The following is a 20,861-nucleotide window of genomic DNA, read 5'->3' on the forward strand; positions in this document are numbered from 1 at the left end:
CAACAGGGTGGAACAGCAGGCCTGTGAGCAGTCCTGGGTTATTTGGATTAAGGCGAGAGTCAGGATGTTCCGTGTTCCTGACAAGAAAGTTGAGCCTGCAGGGAGGAGGGAGGTGGACTGGAGGTCACGGACAGGGAGGTCCGGAGGGTGCGGTGAGAGGGTTTGAAGGGTGGTGAGGGCTGGGAGTGGGTCAGATGGGGGGACCTGCAGAGCTAAGGACCAGGAGGGTGATGGCTACCCGGAGGTGCGTGGGGACTGAAGTGATAGGGGTGACCCGTTTCCGCCCAGTCCCACCAGCACCTCGGGCACGCACTGGCCCAGCCCTGGGTGCAGGGTGAGGCAGCCACAGCTGCCACCCGGCAGTGACTTAACAATGAGGCTGCCTGTGGGAGCCGCAGGCTCCTGCAGGGCCCCTGGGGGAAGCACCCACCCGCCTGCATGGGCTGCCCCGGAGGCCGGGCCGCTGGGGACCCTGGCCACTGGCCCCTTCCCGCCGGAGCCCGGCCGCCTTCCATCGTCACGAGGGCAGCCAGGGGCGGGTGAAGGCCTCTGAGCGCCAGGGAGGCCTCCGTGATCGGCGCTGAGCTGGCCCAGGACACGGTAGGGGCGGCCTGGGAGGGAGTCGCGGCCGGGGCCCGAGACGGGATGTGGCCCTGGGTCCGCTGGCTGCATGCTGTCCGCTGGGGGTCTGCAGGGTCGGGTCGGCGGGGACAGACGGTCACCCTGGTGGCTGCCAAGACTTCTCTCCTGGTCAGATGTGCTAGTGGGCGTTTACGCCGCGGCCTTTCCCCGGACCGGCCCCTTCCCGCTCTGGGACGCTGCCCCGCAGGCCAGGCGGTTGCTCGACGCTCCGTGGGCGTTCACTGGGAGCTCGCTCTGCGCAGGCCCTCGGGACATCCGTGCGTGGCCCGGTTCTGACGGCAGCCCGCGAGGCAGCGTCAGTGGCCGCGTCTTGTAAACGAGGGCATCCGGGGTCGGGAGGTCGTGGCATTTGCTCGGGGTCACAAGCCGGGAATGGGAGGCGGTTCTCAGCCAGGTTTCTGTTCCGTCTTCCGGAGCCATCGGAAGTGTTCACAGATGTGTCCGCGGCGGCCAGGCCACACGTGCACAGGAAGCAAGGCGGGGTGTGAGCGGCGCTGTGCTCACTTCTCACTTAGGAAGCTCAAACCAAGCGGGAGGAAAAGGATTTTGAAAAAGTGGCTTTTCACATGCCAGTCAAGAATAGCTTTTCTGTTTTCTAGCTTTTTCTCCAAGTACAAGGGCGCCAGATTAGCGGTACAGACAGACGAATGTATGTGTGTGTCTGTGTACATATATACGGCTCTTTCTTTATCCTCACCCGAGGATATATTGCACCGACTCTAGAGAGAGGGAAAGAGAGAGAGGGAAAGAGAGAGAGAGGGAAAGAGAGAGAGAGGGAAAAACATTGATGTGAGAGAGACACATCATCCATCGGTTGCCTCCTGTACAGAGGGATCGAACCCGCAACCTAGGCATGTGCCCTGACTGGGACTCGAACCTGCAGCGTTTTGGTGCCCGGGACGATGCTCCAGCCAACCGAGCCGCCTGGCCAGGGCTCCTGACTCAAGCCGTGCTTACGACCGATGACAGTGACGTTGTCAGACACGCATTCTCTCCCTCCGTGCCCATGTGTCTCAGACCCACCCTTCCAGACTGTTCCCAGAGCCCTCAGGCCTGTGAGCCACACCTGCCTTATCGGCTTCACGTTCGACAAGGCGTTCAGGCCTCATATTAAGACACGTTCCCAGTGGATCGTGGCGCGTGCCATCCCCCGTCACCTCGCTCCTGACGCCGCTCCTGCACGGCGGTGCTGCCTTTCCCTTTAGACCTAGAACGCGGCGGGGACAATCCCACTCCCCCCCAGCAGGGCTCCGCTGGGAACCGGGAGTGACTTTGTGCTCACCGGCCCGCCCTGCCCACAGCCCCGCCGCAGCGGCCCAGCCGCATTTCTCCCCGTCGCGCCTCCGCCCCTTCTTACTCCGAGCCGCACGCCCTTTCCAGCCGCCACGGCTTTGTGTCCACAGACTCACAGTTGGGGCCTGGCCGGCGTGCTCAGGGGATGGGCATTGACTTGAGAACCAGGAGGTCAATAAAAATATAATTTAAAAAAGAGAGGAACACGCACGTTGTGTTTTCACTCTTCTCTGACCAGACACTACCCTCGACTTGGACGCAAACCCCGCGGCCCTCCCGTGCCCGGCAGCACCCACCGCCCGCCCCCCGGAGGCACCTCTCCTGACCCCCCGGTGACCTCGGCGCTCTCCTTGTCCCACCCTGTAGGTGAGGAGCCCGAGGCTCTGCCGCGCTGACCCCCTCGCTGGCGCCGTGACCGGACTCGCTGTGGCTGCCGTGGCCCTCGCGTGGCTCGGGGCCCCGGGGATGTCACTCGGGGACGAAGGCGCCTCGGGCGGAGAGCACAGCGAGACCCAGGGCTGAGCCCATGGAGCGCACGGACGGGCCCCCTCAAGGTCAGTGTCGCGCCTCCGGGGGTCGCCCTACGGCAGCGGGCGCTTCTCTCCGCGCCCCCGTCCCTTGGGTAACATCCTGCTCGTCTTTCGCCAGCACGGGGTGCCCTCTGTTCGTTTCTGTTTTTAAAATATGTTTGTATGGATTTCAGAGAGGAAGGGAGAGGGAGAGAGAGAAACATCCCTGATGAGAGGGAATCATGGACCGGCTGCCTCCTGCACGCCCCACACTGGGGATGGAGCCCGCAACCCGGGCCTGTGCCCCGACCAGGGATCGAACCCTGACCTCCTGGTTCACAGGTCGCCGCTCAGCCCTGAGCCCCGCCGGCCGGGCGTCCTTCCTCCATTTGTCCACTTCCCGGTGGACGGGCGTTTCCGCCAGAGTCTCCGGCTGCCCGTAGCAGCCCCGACTCCGTCTCGGAGCCCGTGGCCCGTGCCGGCTGTCACCGTGTGGGTGAGGGAAACGCCAGCCAGGAAAGTCAGCTCTTGGAAACGCTGGATTCACATGCCCCGGGGACGGGAGGAGGCGGCGCTCACCTTAGAGATGTGCTGTGACCCCGCACGGCCTCTGTGGCCCATTCCTCCCTCCAGCGTGGCCTCTCCTCCCGAGCCTTTGGCCACCACCTTCCCCGTGTCTCTATCCTGAGCCCGGAAGCTCCAGGCTCCCCATTAACAATAAGGGAGATCCATGAGACCTCTGCCCGCCGGCTCAGTGCGGCGCTGGGCCTTTCCCCCCCCAGCCAGGGTGTTTTCCACTCACGGCCGCTCTCACGCCACCGAAGGCTTCTGGGGCACAGAGCAACGCTCCCTCCCAGATGCTGACCGCTGGCCACCTGACCCTGCGGCCAGGCACAGGGGCGACCCTCAGTGTAGGAGGAGGCGTGGCCCCCAGCCCTGCAGGGGTCGGGTTGAGGGACACGGGCTGTGCGTAGGATGACCCCGTCCGGAGGACACTGGGTCCCCTACACTATGCCGCCAAAGGGGGCCTGGGTGTCTGAGCGCTGAGTTCCTGCCGCCCGGCTTGTTCCTACCAACGCCAGCAGACCCTTCCCTGACGGCTTGCAGCTCCAGGGGCCGGGAGGTCTGCCCCCCCCCCCCCCCCCCAGGCAGCCTTCCCCACAGGCCCATGTGAATGCCTGGGAGGCAGAGAACCAGGAACGGAAAGGAGTGAGTGATGCTGAAAACGGAGCGAGGAGCCAGGCACGCCGGAGAGGAGGCTGCGGGTGCAGCCTGTTCCCTCGCTGAGGAGCTGGGACTTCATCCCGGGCGGTGGGAAGCCGCCGCAGTGCTCACACAGGGAGAGGCGTTAGGCAGAGCCTGTGGCGTGGACGCCCGGCCGGCGCTGATTTTGTACCTGAAGTTTTCCTGGAACCCAGCCAGGCCCCTCCTCTCGCAGAGAGCCTGCAGCGGCCACCTGCCCGCAGGGCCTGAGGCGCTTTCCCCCCTCCCCCGGGGGGCCTGCGGGAGGGGGGGGGGGGGTGTGGGGGGGGGGTTGCAGCCGAGCTGGCGCGTGGCCTCGGCGAGACCAGCCGAGGTCGATGGAGTTGGGAGCTGGTGCCACATGGAGGGCCTGAGGCACCGGGCGCAGGTGTGGGTGGGGATCACGAGCTTGAGTTTATCCAGAGAGACTGTTTCTCAGGCCCCATTACACAACCGCAGGGGTGGCCGCCTCCTCAGCATCCCGCCCGCCGCCCGCTGCGGGGCTGGGCATTGCCAGGGTGCTGCGCCGTGGGCCCGGGTTCTGGCTGCGTCCTGGTTCTGGTGGTGCTGTCTCCACTCTGCTGCCTGACCCCCCCCCCCCCCCCCCCCATTCCGGTTGATCTTCCCGACTCCGGATCCCTGGCCTCCTCTCGTCGGTACAGCCTCACTCCCCTCCGTGTGCACTGAGGGAGGGTCAGGGGAGCGGGAGGCTTGCTGAACGACACGAGGGGAGTTGTACCCTTTAAACAGGATGGAGGGCCCGGCCGGCGTGGCTCAGTGGTTGAGTGTTGACCTATGAACCAGGAGGTCACGGTTCATTCCTGGTCAGGGCACCTGCCCAGGTTGCAGGCTCGACCCCCAGTAGGGGGCGTGCAGGAGGCAGCCAATCTGTGATTCTCTGTCATCATTGATGTTTCTCTCTCTCTCTCTCTCTCTCTCTCTCTCTCCTTCCTCTCTGAAATCAATACAAATATATATTTTTTAAATTAACAGTATGGAGGTGTGCGATCCAGGCGCTCTGCCTCCTGTCCCTCCTCTCTCCTCTCTGTTCTCTCCCCCACCACCTCCCTCACGCTCGCAGGGGAACTGCTCATGTACAACCGCCTCTCACGCCCGCTTCTTGCTGACCCTGCTCTCAAGCACACCGGCTGCTCATAACGCCCCCAGGCTCTGTCCTCCTCCGAGGAGAGTTCTAGAACCGGCTGTCAGGGGGCGTGCTGGAACCGGGGTGGGGTCCTGAGGGTGGGTTTGGATCAGACAAGGAGTCATCGGGTTCCCCCGGAAAGGAAGTGGTCCAAGGGCAGGGGGGGCTGGGGGGGCAGGGGGGGCAGGGGGCGCGGGGAAACCACGGTCACGTCCACAGGGCAGGGCAAGCGTCAGCCCGCGCGGGGTGAGGCTGCAGAGAGAGGAGGCCGCGTCTCGATAAGGAACGGAGAGCGTGTCTCAGCTACTTCCATGTATGAGCACGTGCTGCGGTGTTAGGCGCACAGTGGGGCCACAGAAACGTTTGATCCGCGTTCCCGGGACCACCTTCTCTGCCCCGGGGACTGGCTGTTTTCCTCGTCGTTAGTCCTCACCCGAGGACGTTGTCCCACTGATTCTTAGGGAGAGTGGAAGGGAGAGGGAGAGACCGAGAAACATCGATGTGAGAGAAACACATCGATGGGCTGCCTCCTGCACGTGCCCCAATGAAGGCCCCGGGCCGAGGAGGAGCCTGCAACCAGAATCGAACCCGGGACCCTTGACCAGAATCGAACCCGGGACCCTTCGGTCTGCAGGCCGACGCTCTATCCGCTGGGCCATACCGGCTAGGGGCCCAGTGTGTTTGTGGGCGCCTGCCCCTTTCCTGCAGCCTCGCGGCCTCATCGTCCCTGTTTGACGGCTCCGGCCGCTGCGTAAGGGGCAGGTTGCCTCACTCGCGGCTCTTGATCTCAGCGAGGCCAGCGTTCCTCCCCTTTGATCTCCTTCTCTTGCTAAACCCTTCATTGTCCTCACGGGCACCAGTGTTTGGCTTGGCACCCTGTGTTTTCATGCCCCTGCCTGCTTCCGTGGCCTCGCCTGCTGTTTCTGTTCCCACAATGCGTATCGAGTTCGGGATGTTTCGGTTCCCGGGGACTGGCCACGCTCCCCCACGCTCCCCCACGCTCCCCCACGCTCCCCCACGCTCCCCGGTTCTGACTCCTGTTGGCGAAGTGGGTGACGCTCCCTGTCTGGGAAGGCGCCCCGGGGCTGTGCACGGGCTGGGGTGTCGTTTGGGGCGGTTGATTTCGCTAAGCCTCAGGGACTCTCCTCTCCGTCAGATCAGACAATGGTGGTTACTTATTTTCTTATTTATTTTTAAAAGATATTTTCATTGAATTCAGAGAGGAAGGGTGAGGGAGAGAGAGATGGAAACATCCATGAGGAGAGAGAATCATGGATCAGCTGCCTCCTGCACGCCCCCCACTGGGGATGGAGCCCGCAACCCGGGCCTGTGCCCTTGACCGGAATTGAACCTGGGACCCTTCAGGCCTCGGCCGACGCTCTATCCACTGAGCCACACCGGCCAGGGCCTGGTGCGAGTTGTTTAGTAGGAGGAAGAAAAGACTTGCACAAAGCAGGTGGCAACCTCGGTTCCAGAGGAGAGACACCTGCCACTCGGGAGAACACGGGCCTTACAACTAGGGGCGCTTTGAGGGGGAACGTGTGCAGGAACGACACCCGGGCTGGGGAGCAGCTGGAGCAGAAGCAGGAGGCGGGGTACGGGGGTGTGGGGGGAGAAGGAGGGGAGTGATGGTGGCGGGCGTAGCCGGAGGGAGAAGAGTGTGAGAGGGCCAGTGGGAGCGGCCGGAAAGGTGGTCTGAGCTGGAAGGCGTGCGTGCGGGCGGCGCAGAGCACACAGCCGCCGTGACGGGAGGCCTCAGCCACGGGAGGCCGGAGAGGCGGTCAGTGCGTGAAACTGATCAGGGAGAAACTGATCCCCAGGCCTCGAAGTCCCTCCTTGAATCACCGAGCGCTGACCGGGCGGCGGCGTGTGGACGGTGGTGCCGAGACGGGAGAAGTGGGGGGTGGTTATGGTCCCGGCAGGTTGCGTGTCAGACTATGAGTTGCTGGAGAGACGTCGGAGGCTGAAGGAGGTCCCTGGGCCTGAACCTGGGGAGTGGACGGGGCGGGAGAGGAGGCCCACGAGGGAGCAGGAGCGACGGAATCCCGTCCCCACCGGACGCAGAGGGCGAGGCGGGCGGGAGGTGTGCAGGAGATGGAGGCTTCCGGGTCGGGGGGCTGGGTGACCCCATGACGGAGAAAGCGGAGACAGGGTGCATCAGGCAGTGGGCTAAGTCTGACCACGTCTCAGGAACCTGGGGACACACCGGGGCGGTCGGGTTACGGTTTGGAGCTCAGGAGAGAGAGTTGGTGTGAGTGGTGTTGCCGTCACTGCGCCTCCGTGGGGGGGAGGAATAGGGAGCGCAGCTCCAGCCGCGCTGGGTCCCGGCCCCAATGGGCGAGGCTGCCAGCTGAGTGGGTGGAACCCAGGCCAGGTGCCGAAGGCGGAGGTCAGAGTTACAGCGGAGACTCCCCCGAGGGGTCAGGTGCGTCGCTGAGAAACTGGAGCGCAGGGCGGGCGGGACGATGCCTCCAGCTGTGGCCTGGAGACGGGGGTGTTTCCTTGAAAGGACTGGTCAGACGGTGGCACTTCGAGGAGTGGAAGCAGCAGAGACGCTCGCTCACCCCGTGGAGGGCGGAGAGGGGGGCGCGGAGGCGGGGAGCCAGTCAGCTCCTCAGGACTCTGTCGTCTGGGGCGACGTTGGGGAAACCGTGGAACTCGGGGAGACAGTCATCCTATGGAAAGTAGTGGAAGGGTGAGTTCTGGGCGCAGGGCGATGGCGCAATCACAGGATGTCGGTGAGCGCCTGTGTTTTCATATTGATTCCCGAGGTAAAGCCTGCTGTTATCGTGGTCCTGGCCATTCCACGCCAAAGAAGGGCCGACCTACCGAACCCTAAATTACTTAGGAGACGTGGTTTTGGACCTTGGTTCTATAGCAGCCCCCCTTCATCGGGGGGGGGGGGGACGTTAAAACCCCCCAGCAGATACCGGAAACCACAGACAGTACCGAACCCTATACATACGAAGTGTTTCCCTGTATGCACAAGCCTGTGATAACATTTAACTTGTAAATGAGGCACAGTGAGAGGTCCGAAACAGGACAGCTGTAACGGTGACGCGATAGGCCGTAACAAAGGTGATGGGACGCCATCTCTCTCAAAATACCTCCCGGTCTGGGCTCGCCCTTCTCGTGACGACGTGAGGTGGTACACGGCCTGTGTGAGGGGAGGAAGGCGGGGAGTGAGACCTTATTAATAAGACACGGGCCATTGTACCCAGGCACCGCGACGCCTCAGCAGTCCATCTGATCACTGGGACTAAGTGGCTGGCGGGTGGGTGGAGTGCCCGCCGGGGACGCTGGCCCCCGGGCAGGACAGAGCGGGACACGGCGGGCTGCATCCGGCGCTCGGGATGGCCTGCCGTTGATACCTGATGCATCGCTTATTTCTGTCTATTGCACGTTGCAAAATATAACAATGAGTTTGAAAAGAGACGGCAATTTTTCAAAACTTGCCACCTATTGGAGGGCACACGTTTTATTTTTATTTTTTAATCCTCACCCAAGGATATTTTCCCCACTGATTTTTAGAGAGAGTGGAAGGGAGGGGGAGAGACACAGAGAGAGAAACATGGATGATCAATTGCTAGCCGCCCAGATGCCCCGACCGGGGCCCGGAGCCTGCAACCAAGGTACATGCCCTTGACTGGAATCAACCCGGGACCCTTCCGTCTGCAGGCTGACGCTCCACGTACTGAGCCAAACCGGCCAGGGCCAAAAATGTTTTATGTTTACTAAAGTGCAAAGAACCCGGGCCTTATGTGGGAGGTCCGAAGGCAGCATGCGCGTCTTCTATACAGAAAGGTGTCATTCTTTTTTTTTTTTTAAATATATTTTATTGATTTTTCACAGAGAGGAAGGGAGAGGGATAGAGAGCTAGAAACATCGATGAGAGAGAGACATTGACCAGCTGCCTCCTGCACATCCCCCACCGGGGGATGTGCCCGCAACCAAGGTACATGCCCTTGACCGGAATCGAACCTGGGACCTTCCAGTCCGCAGACCGACGCTCTATCCACTGAGCCACACCGGTTTCGGCGAAAGGTGTCATTCTTGATGCGGCTCACTTCCCACAGAGCGTGGGAGGCAGGGACCGCAGAGAGCGAGGGGCCTGGCTTAGCGGAGCGGGTGACGATAGTAACTCGACTGCATGAACCATAGTCCAGTGGCATCGGGAGACCAAGTCGATTGGGACATAGACGGGAGATAAGATGTTTGTATGTGAAGAAAAAAATAATGCCATCTATTTTTTTCTTTTTAGCTATTTTTAGGATAGTTCATATGCCCATTTGAATTTTTCACTTATGTGTATTCCTTTAATTAAAACTAAAAATTTATTGCTTCTCAGCCTTTTGGCTAAGGTCAAATCCTATATAATAAAAGGCTAATATGCAAATTGACCTAATGGCAGAACAACTGGTTGCTATGACGTGCACTGACCACAGGGGGCAGACACGCAACGCAGGAGCTGCCCCTGGTGGTCAGTGCGCTCCCTCAGGGAGAGCGCCGCTCAGCCAGAAGCCGGGCTCACGGCTGGCGAGTGCAGCAGTGGTGGTGGGAGCCTCTCGCGCCTCCGGGGCAGTGCTAAGGATGTCCAACTGACGGCTTAGGCCCGCTCCCCGCGGGCTCCCGGACTGGGAGAGGGCACAGGCCGGGCTGAGGGACCCCACCCCAAGTGCACGAATTTCATTCACTGGGCCTCTAGTGTAAAAATAAAAATAATTCATATTTTTATAATTTACATTACTTTATAATGATTTAGATTAATTGTAATCCTATCCAATAAAAGAGTAAAATGCAAATTGACCGTCACTCCAACACACAAGATGGCTGCCCCCATGTGATCAAAGATGACTGCCCCATGTGGACACAAGATAGCTGCCACAAGATGGCCAGCAGGCGAGGGCAGTTGGGAGGGATCAGACCTGCAGAGGAGGGCAGTTAGGGGTGACCAGGCCTGCAGAGGAGGGCAGTTAGGGGTGACCAGGCCTGCAGGGGAGGGCAGTTAGGGGCAATCAAGCTGGCAGGGTAGCAGTTAGGCATCAATCAGGCTGGCAAGGTAGTGGTTAGGGGGTGATCAGACTGGCAGGCAGAAGCGGTTAGAGGCAATCAGGAAGGCAGGCAGGCGAGCAGTTCGGAGCCGGCAGTCCTGGATTGTGAGAGGGCAGTCGGACATCCCTCGAGGGGATCCCAGATTGGAGAGGGTGCAGGCTGGGCTGAGGGACACCCCCCCTCCCCCTGTTTACGAATTTTGTGCACCGGGCCTCTAGTTTTAAAATAATTTATAATATATGATAGGAAAGAAAATCACATAAAATAAGATAAGCAAAAAGAACCAAAAGACATAGACCAGGCGTCCTCACACCACGGCCCGTGGGCCACAGGTGGGCGTTTCTGCCGTTTTGTTTTTTTACTTCAAAATAAGATCTGTGCAGTGTGCACAGGAATTTGTTCATAGTTTTTTTTTAAACTATAGTCCGGCCCTCCCAACGGTCTGAGGGACAGTGAACTGGCCCCCTGTTTAAAAAGTTTGAGGACCCCTGACATAGACTTTTACCCGCCCAGAGATAAACCACTGTTAATATACTGAAACAGTCTCTTATTGAAAAACAAATGACAGAGCTTTTAAATACTCAGAGAACCTTACCAGAAACTCCTGCTACTCTGACAGGACTGCTTGGGTCACACAGTTTTCACTAAATCGCCCTTTCTCACCAACACGCCAGGCCATTCTGATGCCACCGCCACCCAGACGAGAACCGAGGCAGCCTCCGGAGCGAGCGCGTCCGCGTTCACCCTCCTGTTCTTTTAGGACGAAGCGCCCCTGGGTCTCTGTGTTCCCAACGACTGGCTCTGTTGAGAAGTTCAGGAACTTGTGGAAACACACGCTTATCAGAAGGACTTGCCTCAAAAGAATTTTTGTATGCTTTTTTTTCTCTTTTTAAGTGTGGATGAGTAATTTCATTTTCTGTGACCTGTTTCTTAGAACTGGTTTCAAGAACAAAAAATAGCAAAAGTGCAGTTCACGTTGATGCCTCCCACTTAAATCGGGAAGGGAGTGTTGGGAAGAAGGAAGTTAAGAATAATTAAAGATTTAAAAATGTGAATAATGAAACGGATACTTTGAAAGAAATTAAGCTGCCTTAAAACGTGGAGGAGAAAGGGCAGTGGATGTATCCTTCTACCTCCTGAGGTCACTGAGTTTCGATGGATTTACAAGTGTCAACATTCAGCTCCTATTAGCAAATCCCTCCCCTCTCCCGCAGGCCTGTCCTGTTCCTCGGTGAACTCGCTCACGTGCTCCGTAATCGGAGGACTTGATGCATTTGTAGGGCCCAGCGGGAAGGAGGAGAGCGGGGGTTCCGTGGGCGGCCTTGGCCTTGGCCGCTGCGGTGGGTGCTAGAGGATGTGCATAGCAGAGATAACGATGGTGCAATCAGGAAAAGCAGGACAGCTGTCCGGCCCGGGGAAGCACGGCCCCGGGGAAGCACGGGCGAGTCTGGAGGAGGCAGAGTCCCGAGGTCACACTCGCCACGTGACCTGCAGGGCTGACCCCTCCGGTGCAGGACGCCTGCGCCCAGCCTCCGGGCCCACGGAGAGCGACGAAGCGGCTGCGTGAGTGCGTGAGGCAGGTGTGGGCCGGACCACAGTGAAGCAACTCTGATGGGATAGGTGTGTGTGTTTTTTTTAAATTTTAAAACAATTATTACTGATTTCAGAGAGGAAGGGAGAGGGAGAGAGAAACATCAATGATGAGAGAGCATCATTGATTGGCTGCCTCGTGCACACCCCCCACTGGGGATCCAGCCAGCAACCCAGGCATGTGCCCTTGACCGGAATCGAACCCTGGACCCTTCAGTCCACAGGCCGACGCTCTGTCCGCTGAGCCAAACCGGCCAGGGCCGGGACAGGTCTTGGTCCAAGGACACGGTTGCCCCGAGGATCCCCGGGAGAAGAGGGCCGAGCGCTGGGAGGCCTCCCTGCTGAGTGCAGGCCGCTGTTCGCAGGGTGGGCAGGTCTTTTCTGAGTCAGCCTGAGGTGCGTTTCCCCACTGGGTCTGCAGGGGTAAGGGCATCCGCACCCCCGTTTTACAGAGGAAGGACCTGGGCCCCGTGAGGCGCGTGAGTGAAAGTGGGTGCGTTTGTGTGCACGCCTGTGCGCGCGCGGTACACGGGTCAGCCGCCTGGACAGGCGTTTCCCACACACGGCTGTCCTGCCAGTGCGGGGCTTACGCAGTAATCACCTACCCAGACCCTGCCTCCTGCAAAGAAGGGCTTGTAGTGTGTCAGCGACCCGGCCCAGCCCGAGCGCCTCTTCCCTGTTTTGCTTTATTCAAAGCAGCCCCATCTGTTGATCCGGACGCTGGAGTGTTGGAGCGCGCATTTCGCAGGTCAGGAGAGCGACGTGAATGGCAAACTCCCTGCCCTGGCAGCTTGGAATTCCGAGCTGGCACCGGAATGCCCAGCCGCCTCTCGGGACTGGGGGGTGGGGGTGGGGTGGGGAGGGAGAGTGCGCTCCGGGGTGTTTGCCGCGAGGAGAGACCGCGGGGGTGGCACCCGCGCCCCTGCCCCTGCCCCCTGTCCGGGGTCCACACCACCTGGGCCCCAGGCCAGAGCCCAGGTCACATCAATCGTGGGCTGCCCTCTGCTCTGTGATGAAACCCTGCGCTGCATCTGGGCAGAATCTGGGCACGGACGGCGAATGTAAACTCCCCACCTGAGCGGGATGACGGTGACGTGGCGAGCCCAGGTACTGGCCGCTGCGGAGGCGGCTTCGGACAGCCCGGCGCCGCCCGCTGGGTCCCCTTCGCCGGGTGACTGGGGACAGCCCGCTGCGGTGGGGCGGCTCGGAGCCCTGCTCCGCCTGGGTCCCAGGCGCGAAGGTCGGCCCCGCCCACTCGGGCCGGGTCGGAGCCGCCGGGAGCGGAGCGGGGCGCGCGGCCGCGGCGCCTTTAAGGAGCGGCGCTGCGGGAACTCGACCCGCACTCCAGGCCGCTGCCCGGGGACTCCCGCTCCCGCCCCGCCCCGCCCGGCCAGCGTCTCTTGGCCGAGGCGGCCGGGCCAGCCTCCGGGCCGGGCCGAGCACCAGGCGCCTCGCGCGGCCGCGCGCACTCGCGAGGGGCTCCGGACGTGGCACAGGTGACGCGTTCGCAGGGCGGGGGCGGGGGGTGTCCGGGCTCCGGAGACCCGGCGTCCTGAGCGCGGGGCAGTGAGTGGCTCTGGCAGGTGCGCAGCATCGTGGCCCGCGGGCCGCGCAGGTGGGTCCCCCCCTCTTCCTCCCCCTCCCCCCCGCCCCGCGTCCCGCTCGCGCTCTGGGTCTCAGATGCGGGGCGGGCGCTTTGGGCATCAGGGAGAGCCGCGCGGGAGGCTGGCGCAGGCGCGGCGAGTGGGTGAGAGTCCCCTCCAGCGCCCCCTCCCCCGGTTGTAACACAGGAAACTGCTGTGGACTCTGCACCGCAGAGGTGGGTCCCGTTTAGAGTCTGAAGAGTCGGGTGTGGAGGGGCCGCGCGGAGTCAGGGCAGACACGGGTTCTGTTTGGGTTCTGTTTACGGCGCTGCCATTGCGCCCCGGCGGGTCGGTCCCGCCGAGCGAGGGCCTCGGTTTACCGGGCTGGGAAATGGGATCGGACACCCGCCTGTCCTGCCGCTCAGGGACCGCGGGCCACCCCAGTTCACGGAAGGGTCGGCGTGCGCCGCGTGGTCCTAGCCGAGCACACCCGCGCCCCTGGGGTGACGGGCGCTGGGGAGGAGGCGGAGGAGGAGGGGCGCTGCCTCTTCACCGGCTCCCGGCCCCACACGGAGCTGGGACCGTGCGTCCTGGGCGCGTGTCAGTGACACGGCAGCGGGCCAGGGTCAGAGTGAGCTTCCCCCCCCAGCAGCTGGCCGTGAGGTGCGGGAACCCCACTTCTCTTTCAGGGGCGCTGTGCCAAGTAGAGAACTCCGGTTAGTCTTTCCTCCCGCGGACCGGGGAGTGAATGGCTGCCCCCTAGGAGACCGGAGCCGCCCGGGAGCCGGCCGGGGGCTCTGTGCTGAGCGGGGTTCCCACCCGCAGACCTCGGCCACATCTCCTCCCTGCGCCCCGCACTGCTCCCCGCCTGGGGGCGGGCTCCCCTGTGCCGGCCACACGTGCTTCTCCTCCCCCCGCTTCTGTACTGCGCCCAGCGAGGGGGCTCTTTTGTTGTTGATCCTCACCCGACGGTTTTTCCCACTGATTTTTAGAGAGTGGAAGAGAGGGAAAGAGAGAAACATCCATGCGAGAGAGGCACAGCTATTGGTTGTCTCCTGCACGCGCCCCACCAGGGCCCCTGCCAGGCAGCAGCCTGCAACCGAGTCTGTGCCCTCGACGGGAATCGAACCCGGGACCCTTCAGTGCACAGTCTGACGCTCTGTCCACTGAGCCACACCGGCCAGGGCCCAGCGCTGGCTCTTTTTAATGAGAGCGGCCAGCTGCCCAGGAGCGGCCTGGTCTCCAGAGAAGCGGGGGGTCCTGACCCCGGGTGCGGGTGAAGAGCTGGCTGCTCTCCTTCCTCTTCTGGGGTCTCCATCCGAGAGGGCTCCCCCTGTTCCCAAGGTGAGCGGAGGCCTCGGAGCTGGCAGCCCCAGAACCGGAGCGCTGGCCCAGCGAAGGGTGGCGAGGAGCCAGTGGGACCTGGGAGGGGACGGAGGGCGGCCAACCAGTGACCAGGTGCCGGGCGGGCGGGAGCCCGGGCTGCGTGGGGCTGGCATCGGTGCGCCCTGCCCTTTGGGCCTTGCCCAGCTGCCCTGCCACCCCGTCCCCTGCTCAGTCTCTAGAGGAGCCCAGTGTCCCCGCCCCCCAGCCGCCTCCCCTGGAGGGGCAGGAGCCGAGCAGCCGGCTCCCTAAGAAACCTCAGACCTCGGCGTCCCCGCCCCCCCTTCTCAGATGACTGCCCCCCCCACAGACGGGATTCATTTCGCTCCGACGGCTCAGCTGAGGAGTCAGCGGAGAAGTCAACAGGACACAAGCTCGTCCTGTCGAGGGAGAGGGTGACTTTGTTGTCTGGGTGGGGACTGTGGCGACTGGACAAGGGAGGGCGGGGGGGGGAGGGCCGTGCTGGACAGCGTGCTGGCCCTGGAGAGCGAGGCCGCCCAGCGCACGGCCACCCGGCTGTGCTGACCCTCCTTCCCATCACCCCGCGAGGAGACAGGACAGTGGGCGAGGAGAGGCCACCTGGTCGCCAGGGTGGGCGTCTTCCCGGCCCGGAGGCCGGCACCAACCAGGTGTGCCCCCAGGACGCCTCGCATCCCCGAGGGAGTGGGTTTCGTAAGGTCGGAGGCGTTTCCAGAGCGGCTTAGCTGTGTTTGTTCTGGACGGAGGCGAAGGCAGCTCACCGAGGCCGAGTCCTGCCCGAGGTGCTGGTTGAGAGGCGGCTGTGCTCACCGTTCCCAGACCTGGGAGGGGCCCCAGAGCCTGTTCCCCAGAGCCTTGGTCTGTGCAGGGAGCAGGCAGGGGGCTACGGAGCCGAGGCTTGTGAGTCCCCGGGAGAGGCAGGCCTGGGAGATGCTGGGAGGGTGTGCGCAGGGGACCTGTGGGGCAGGCGCCGGGTGGACTGCGCCGCCCACGGTTTGGGGCGACAGCACAGCGCGGTGCGTTTTGATGCAGAGACCAGGGCACACGGGCCTCGCCTGCCTCCGGCCGCATCCTGCTCTGGGTCGGTCTGGGTCTGTTTCTGTTCTGCGCTCGGAAGAGCTCACCGCCGGTCGGCGGTCACAGCCCAGTCTCCGAAGCCGTGCCCAGGGGATGAAAGCCGGGGCTGTGGGGAGCCGGCTGGGCGGGGGGCTGGGGGCGTGGGCGAGCACGGTTGGTGGGGAGCTGCCTGCACCGGTCAGTGGGTCTCATCTTGTGTTTTGGGGGGCAGGACCCACAGTCCTGAAAGGCCGCTGGCCGGGCGGATGGGAAAAGGGAACTTCCCACCCGTTCTCGCCCCTTCGAAGCCGAGAGGCCATGAACAAGGAGCACCCGCTGGCTGGAGAGCCGGTCCCAGAGCAGCAGGTCAGAGGGCAGCCGGGCCCCCTCCCCAGCAGGTCCCAGAGCAGCAGGTCAGAGGGCAGCCGCCCCCCCCCCCCCAGCAGGTCCCAGAGCAGCAGGTCAGAGGGCAGCCGCCCCCCTCCCCAGCAGGTCCCAGAGCAGCAGGTCAGAGGGCAGCCGGGCCCCCTCCCCAGCAGGTCCCAGCGCAGCAGGTCAGAGGGCAGCCGCCCCCCTCCCCAGCAGGTCCCAGAGCAGCAGGTCAGAGGGCAGCCGCCGCCCGGCGCTGAGCGAGGCTGTCGCCCCTGATGTGCACCGGAGCAGGGTGGGGCGGAGCAGGGTGGGGCGGCCCCCGTCCCGCTCCGAGGAGTTTGTGCAGAAGCTGATGCAGAGTGCGGCTTCCGCAGGCCGTTTGCTGATCAGCCGCGTGGGAAGCTGGCTGCGTGCTCACAGGGAACTGGAGAAGGGTCCCCATCACGGCTCCTAGGCGGCGGCGATCAGACTGCCTCAGGCTCTCTTCCAGGACTGACAGTCAAACTGGAGCGTCACTCCTCGGCTTCCGGTTGCCAAAAAAGCTTTTTGGAGAAACGGGTGAGGCGGCGCCCAGCCTCCCCGAGCGCCTCGCGGCATCTGCAGCTGGACCGGATCAATGGCCGTGGCTCCGCGGGCTCGCGTTTCCCGTTATCGCCGTCAGCCCGGCTCCCACGGAGCGCGCTCACCCGTGGGCCAGGGCAGCCGCAGGAAGACGGGGACGCGCACGTGCCAGGCCCACCGCTGCTCGGTTACCCGGCTCCTGTCCACACGCGACCTCGTGGGCGCCTCCCCTGACCTGACCGCCCGCCTCCACTGCTCAGCTGAGTTGCCGCTTTCGGAGTTTGCCTGTCACCCTCCTCGGGGGCTGGGAGCCGTCTCACCCTCTCGGCCGGCTTCTCTGATGTCGCTCTGAGCCCCGGACGTGTGGTGCCGCCGGTCAGTCCCCGGGAGGCGGCCTGGAGCCTGGCCGGGCTGGGGGGTGTCCTGCGTCCTGCGCTGGCTGCCCTGGACGTAACGACGTCGGTGGGTTTACCCACTGGGTTTGATCTCTATTTTATTATTTAAAATATATTTCTATTGATCTCAGAGAGGGAGAGGGAGAGGGAGAGAGGGATAGAAACATCCATGATGAGAAAGAATCATGGACCGGCTGCCTCCTGCACATCCCCTGCTGGGGATGGAGCCCACAACCTGGGCCTGTGCCCTGACCAGGAATTGAACCGTGACCTCCTGGTTCATAGGTCGATGCTCAGCCACTGAGCCACGCCAGCTGGACCGATTTATATTTTAGATTATTTAAAAAAAATTTTTTTATTAAGGAATTATATGTGTACATATCTTACCATTGTTCCCCCCCTCCCCTAAATTTTAGATTTTGGGGACGTGGAGCAACTGTCTTGTCAAGTTAATTTAAGTTGCTTTCTCCAAATGGGCTTTAAAAACCGTTAACAAGTATCATCTGAAGGCATAGAACACATCTCCCTGTTTGGTACGGACTTACTTGGTGGAATAGGAGCGAGAGGACTTTCCATTTGATGAAAAATTTAGAGAAAATGATGAGTAAACGGTCTTTGCAAGGAGTTACACGCTAGGGACCCGATTCCCAAACCCGTCCCCCTCAGCCACTGCGTTTCGCGCGAAGCCGTGCGAGGGAGGGAGACGGTCGTGACCGCGATGCTCTGAGGTTTGTCACGTGCTGTCTGAGGGTTAGAGACACACCTGTGCTCCGACCGAGCAGGCCCGCGGCTTCCCAGGTCGAAGACCCTGCACGCGTGTCGCCGAGCGGGTCTGCTCCCCAATCCCTGTCTCCTGACTCCAGGAGGGGAGAGAACTGCCCCGGAAGGACCCGGGAGCAGGGCGGCTGTGGGGGGCCAGGCCTCGGGGGGGGGGCAGGCCCCCGGGAATCCCACCAGGCACAGGCAGCGTGATCAGGGGTCCCGGCTCCGTGGCCGAGCCAAGCCTCAGGGCTTTAGGCGGTTTGAGGATCTGACGTGCTAGATGGCCTCACATCTGTCCAACGTTCCTTTCGTGTTTTTAATCCCAGAAGGGGGACTGGCTCCCTGTGGGACACGTTGCGAGCAGCCCGTCCTCGCGGCCCGAGGGTCCACGCCTGCTCCTCCCCCACGGCCTCCTCCCCAGTTCTCTCCCCAGACACACCCGGGCACCAGCCTTGTGGGCAGAGCCCTCCCCGTCTTTCTCTCTAGACGCCAAGACGTGCCCAGGGAGGTCCTTGTGATCACTGAGCATCTCGCAGCCTGCTCCCCCTCCCCCGACAGACGCCACCGGGAGTGAGGGGCCTCTCGTGTATCGTCTGGTGCATGTAAACGCCCTCACGCCCTCACGCCCTCACGCCCCGGGGTAGGGTGGCCGTGCCCATGTATTTGATCACGTCCTCGTCACCGCTTCTTCGGAAGCCACTAGAAGCCCCGCCACGCGTCCTCGCGCCCGCACGGGGGTTTGTTTGGAGGGTAAAAGAGGAAAGAACGCACGGCTTGTTTTACTATTCGGGGAACATAGCACTGTCAAAATTTGCATCTTTGGCCATTTAATTCCCCAAATGTTTGTTCAGCTGTCAGAGCGCAGAGCGAGGCGCTAGAGGGATTCCGGCGTGGGGCGGGGCGTGTGCAGCCCCCGCTCGTGTCGGGGACCCTTCCAGAGCAGGGCCGACCCAGGGGCTTCAGGGTGACTCGCGCCGACCTTGTTCCAGAACCAATTCGGGACGGCGTGCGGAGATGAGGCTGAGGCCGGGAGGGTGTGTGCGGGGAGAGGGAGAGGTCGGTGTGTCCCAGGCAAGTGAGGCGGCCGGGTCGGCTAGCGTGCGCCTCCCATGCGCTGGCGACAACCTGCCTGCCCGGCGGGGGGAGGCCAGCGGCCGGCACGGGCCTCGGGGGACGAGAGACCAGACGGAGAAGCCGCAGGCCTGATTCCGGGAGGCGAGAGAACTGTCTCTGGATTTTCATCAGGAAGGCACTGCCCAGCTCTAGCCGGCGTGGCTCAGCGGATAGGGCGTCGGCCTGCGGACTGAAGGGTCCTGGGTTCAGTTCCCGGTCAGGGCACAGGCCTGGGTTGTGGGCTCGGTCCCCAGTGGGGGGCGTGCAGGAGGCAGCCGATGCACGACTCTCTCATCATGGATGTGTCCCTCCCCCCCCCCCCTTCCTCTGGGAGCCACAGAATATATTTAAAAAGAAGAAGGCCGGCCTGTGCCGTGGCTGCGTCCCCACGACCCCGTGTCGCGCGGGGACCCGGCCCCTGCTTCTCGGCCGCTTCCCACCTGCTCCCAGCGCCGGCCAGGTGTCCGCCTCTCAGCGAAAGGTCATCGGGCCGAGGATCAAGTTCACGGGTTTAATCCAGAAATAGCTTCACAAGGACCTAACGGGACGCCTGACCGATGACAGCAGCACCAGGGCCGTCCCGGTGCCTCTGGGGGAGGGGGGGCGTGCCTCTCGGGCTCTCTGTGAGCCGTGGGCTCGCAGCGCACCCGCCCAGACCTGGGGGTGCTTTAGGGGCGTTGCTGTGTTAGAGCTATAACAACGACAGGATATTGTCCTTTAAAAACAGAAAACCGCCCGGCTGGCGTGGCTCAGTGGCTGAGCATCCACCTAGGAACCAGGAGGTCAGGGCACAGCCCGGGTTGCGGCTCAATCCCCAGTAGGGGGCGTGTAGGAGGCAGCTGATCTAGGATGTTCCTCTCTCATCATTGATGTTTCTCTCTCTCTCTCCCTCCCTTCTTCTCTGAAATCAATAAAAATATTCTTTTTAAATAAAGAAAAACGAAACCACAAAGCCCTCGCCCTTGGTCCGTGCAGAGAGCAGGGACGGCCGCACGGTGGGTCCCCAGGTGGAAGGTCCGAGCGCCCCTCGGAGGAGTGCTGAGGCCCTGCCGAGCTGGACGTGCTAGGAGGTGGTGGACGTGGGCGTGTGAGCAGGACGTGGGATCTTCCAGTGGGCAGCTCGCCCCAGTGTCAGGAAGCTGGGGAGACTGAGCCGTGGGGCCCAGCGTCCATGATCACACTTGTCAGGGTCTTGCCTCGGGAACGCGGCCCCGGCCGACCCATGTCGCCACGTCTGAGGCCACGCTCAGGCCCTTTAGAGCCCTCGCCCCGAGCTGAAGCACGAGGCTCGCAGCAAATACCACACGCGAGGGCACCCGGAGCCGCGTCGCCTCGCGGGCCTGCGCAGTGGTTCGAGGAGGCACGCCCTGCGTGTGGAGTTTTCGGCTACGTGATGGTGTCCCACCCGGCACCGTAGCCGGGGCAGAGGGCCCAAGTTCATGGGCAGACAGTGCAGTCGGAAGCCGGCATGGCCGAGCCTGGGCAGGCAGGCAGTGCGGGGCAGCGGCCGCCTCCCGCGAGGAGGTCGGGCGAGACACCACGTCGAGGCCACCGGACTCCCCGTCAGGTCCCAGGGCCCAGGTGGAGGCGAGCTGCGGGCCTCGGGCGGGGCGGGGCGGTCCCCTTGCTCAGACTCCGTCCGAGACTGGCCGCCTGGAGAGCGGCCCGTTTCTCGGTGAGGAAAGGGTGTGAGAGCTGGCTGTCCTCTGCTGATGCTGTTTTGATCTCTGGCTCCATAACAAACCGCCCCAAACCCAGCGGCTCAGAACAATGACTGCTTCTTCCTCCTGCCTCTGTGGGCGGCGGGGCCGTGGCTCAGCTGGCCCTGGGCTCCCTCGAGCTGCCTCCCGCTGGAGGGTCAGCCGGCCGGCCGGTCCGACGGCCCGTCAGCAGCACCGGCAGCAGCAGTGCCCCGTGTCAGCTGGCGGTCTCCCGGGCAGCGCCCCAGAGAGCGAGAGGCAGGTGCTGCAGGTCTGTCAGGCCCACCTGGGCCCAGAGCCCTCCCAGCCTCGCTTCCCGTGGGCGATCCGCAGGCGCAAGGCCACCCCGCGTCCTGGGGGGAGACGGGGACCGCCCCTCGGTGACGGCAGGGGCGATGTCCTATTGCAGACAGTCACGGCCGCTCCGAGGTTTGTGGCGGTGACAGCTGCGCCCGGGCACCCGGCCATCGCACTTATCACGGAAC

General features: G+C 62.9%; 1 protein-coding gene across 1 annotated transcript in view; it reads left to right on the forward strand.

The window, feature by feature from the left end:
* Positions 1–429: 429 nt before the first annotated feature.
* Positions 430–20,861, forward strand: part of TLCD4 (TLC domain containing 4) — a 34,848-nt gene continuing 14,416 nt past the window's right edge. Inside the window, exons 1-2 of the mRNA XM_028153956.2 lie at positions 430–600; positions 2,302–2,489. Coding sequence (XP_028009757.1) covers positions 2,462–2,489 — 28 coding nt within the window. The 5' untranslated portion in view covers positions 430–600; positions 2,302–2,461. The remainder of the gene's footprint in view (positions 601–2,301; positions 2,490–20,861) is intronic.

This window comes from Eptesicus fuscus, chromosome 22 (genome assembly GCF_027574615.1).
Source record: "Eptesicus fuscus isolate TK198812 chromosome 22, DD_ASM_mEF_20220401, whole genome shotgun sequence".
NCBI classification, from domain to species: domain Eukaryota; kingdom Metazoa; phylum Chordata; class Mammalia; order Chiroptera; family Vespertilionidae; genus Eptesicus; species Eptesicus fuscus.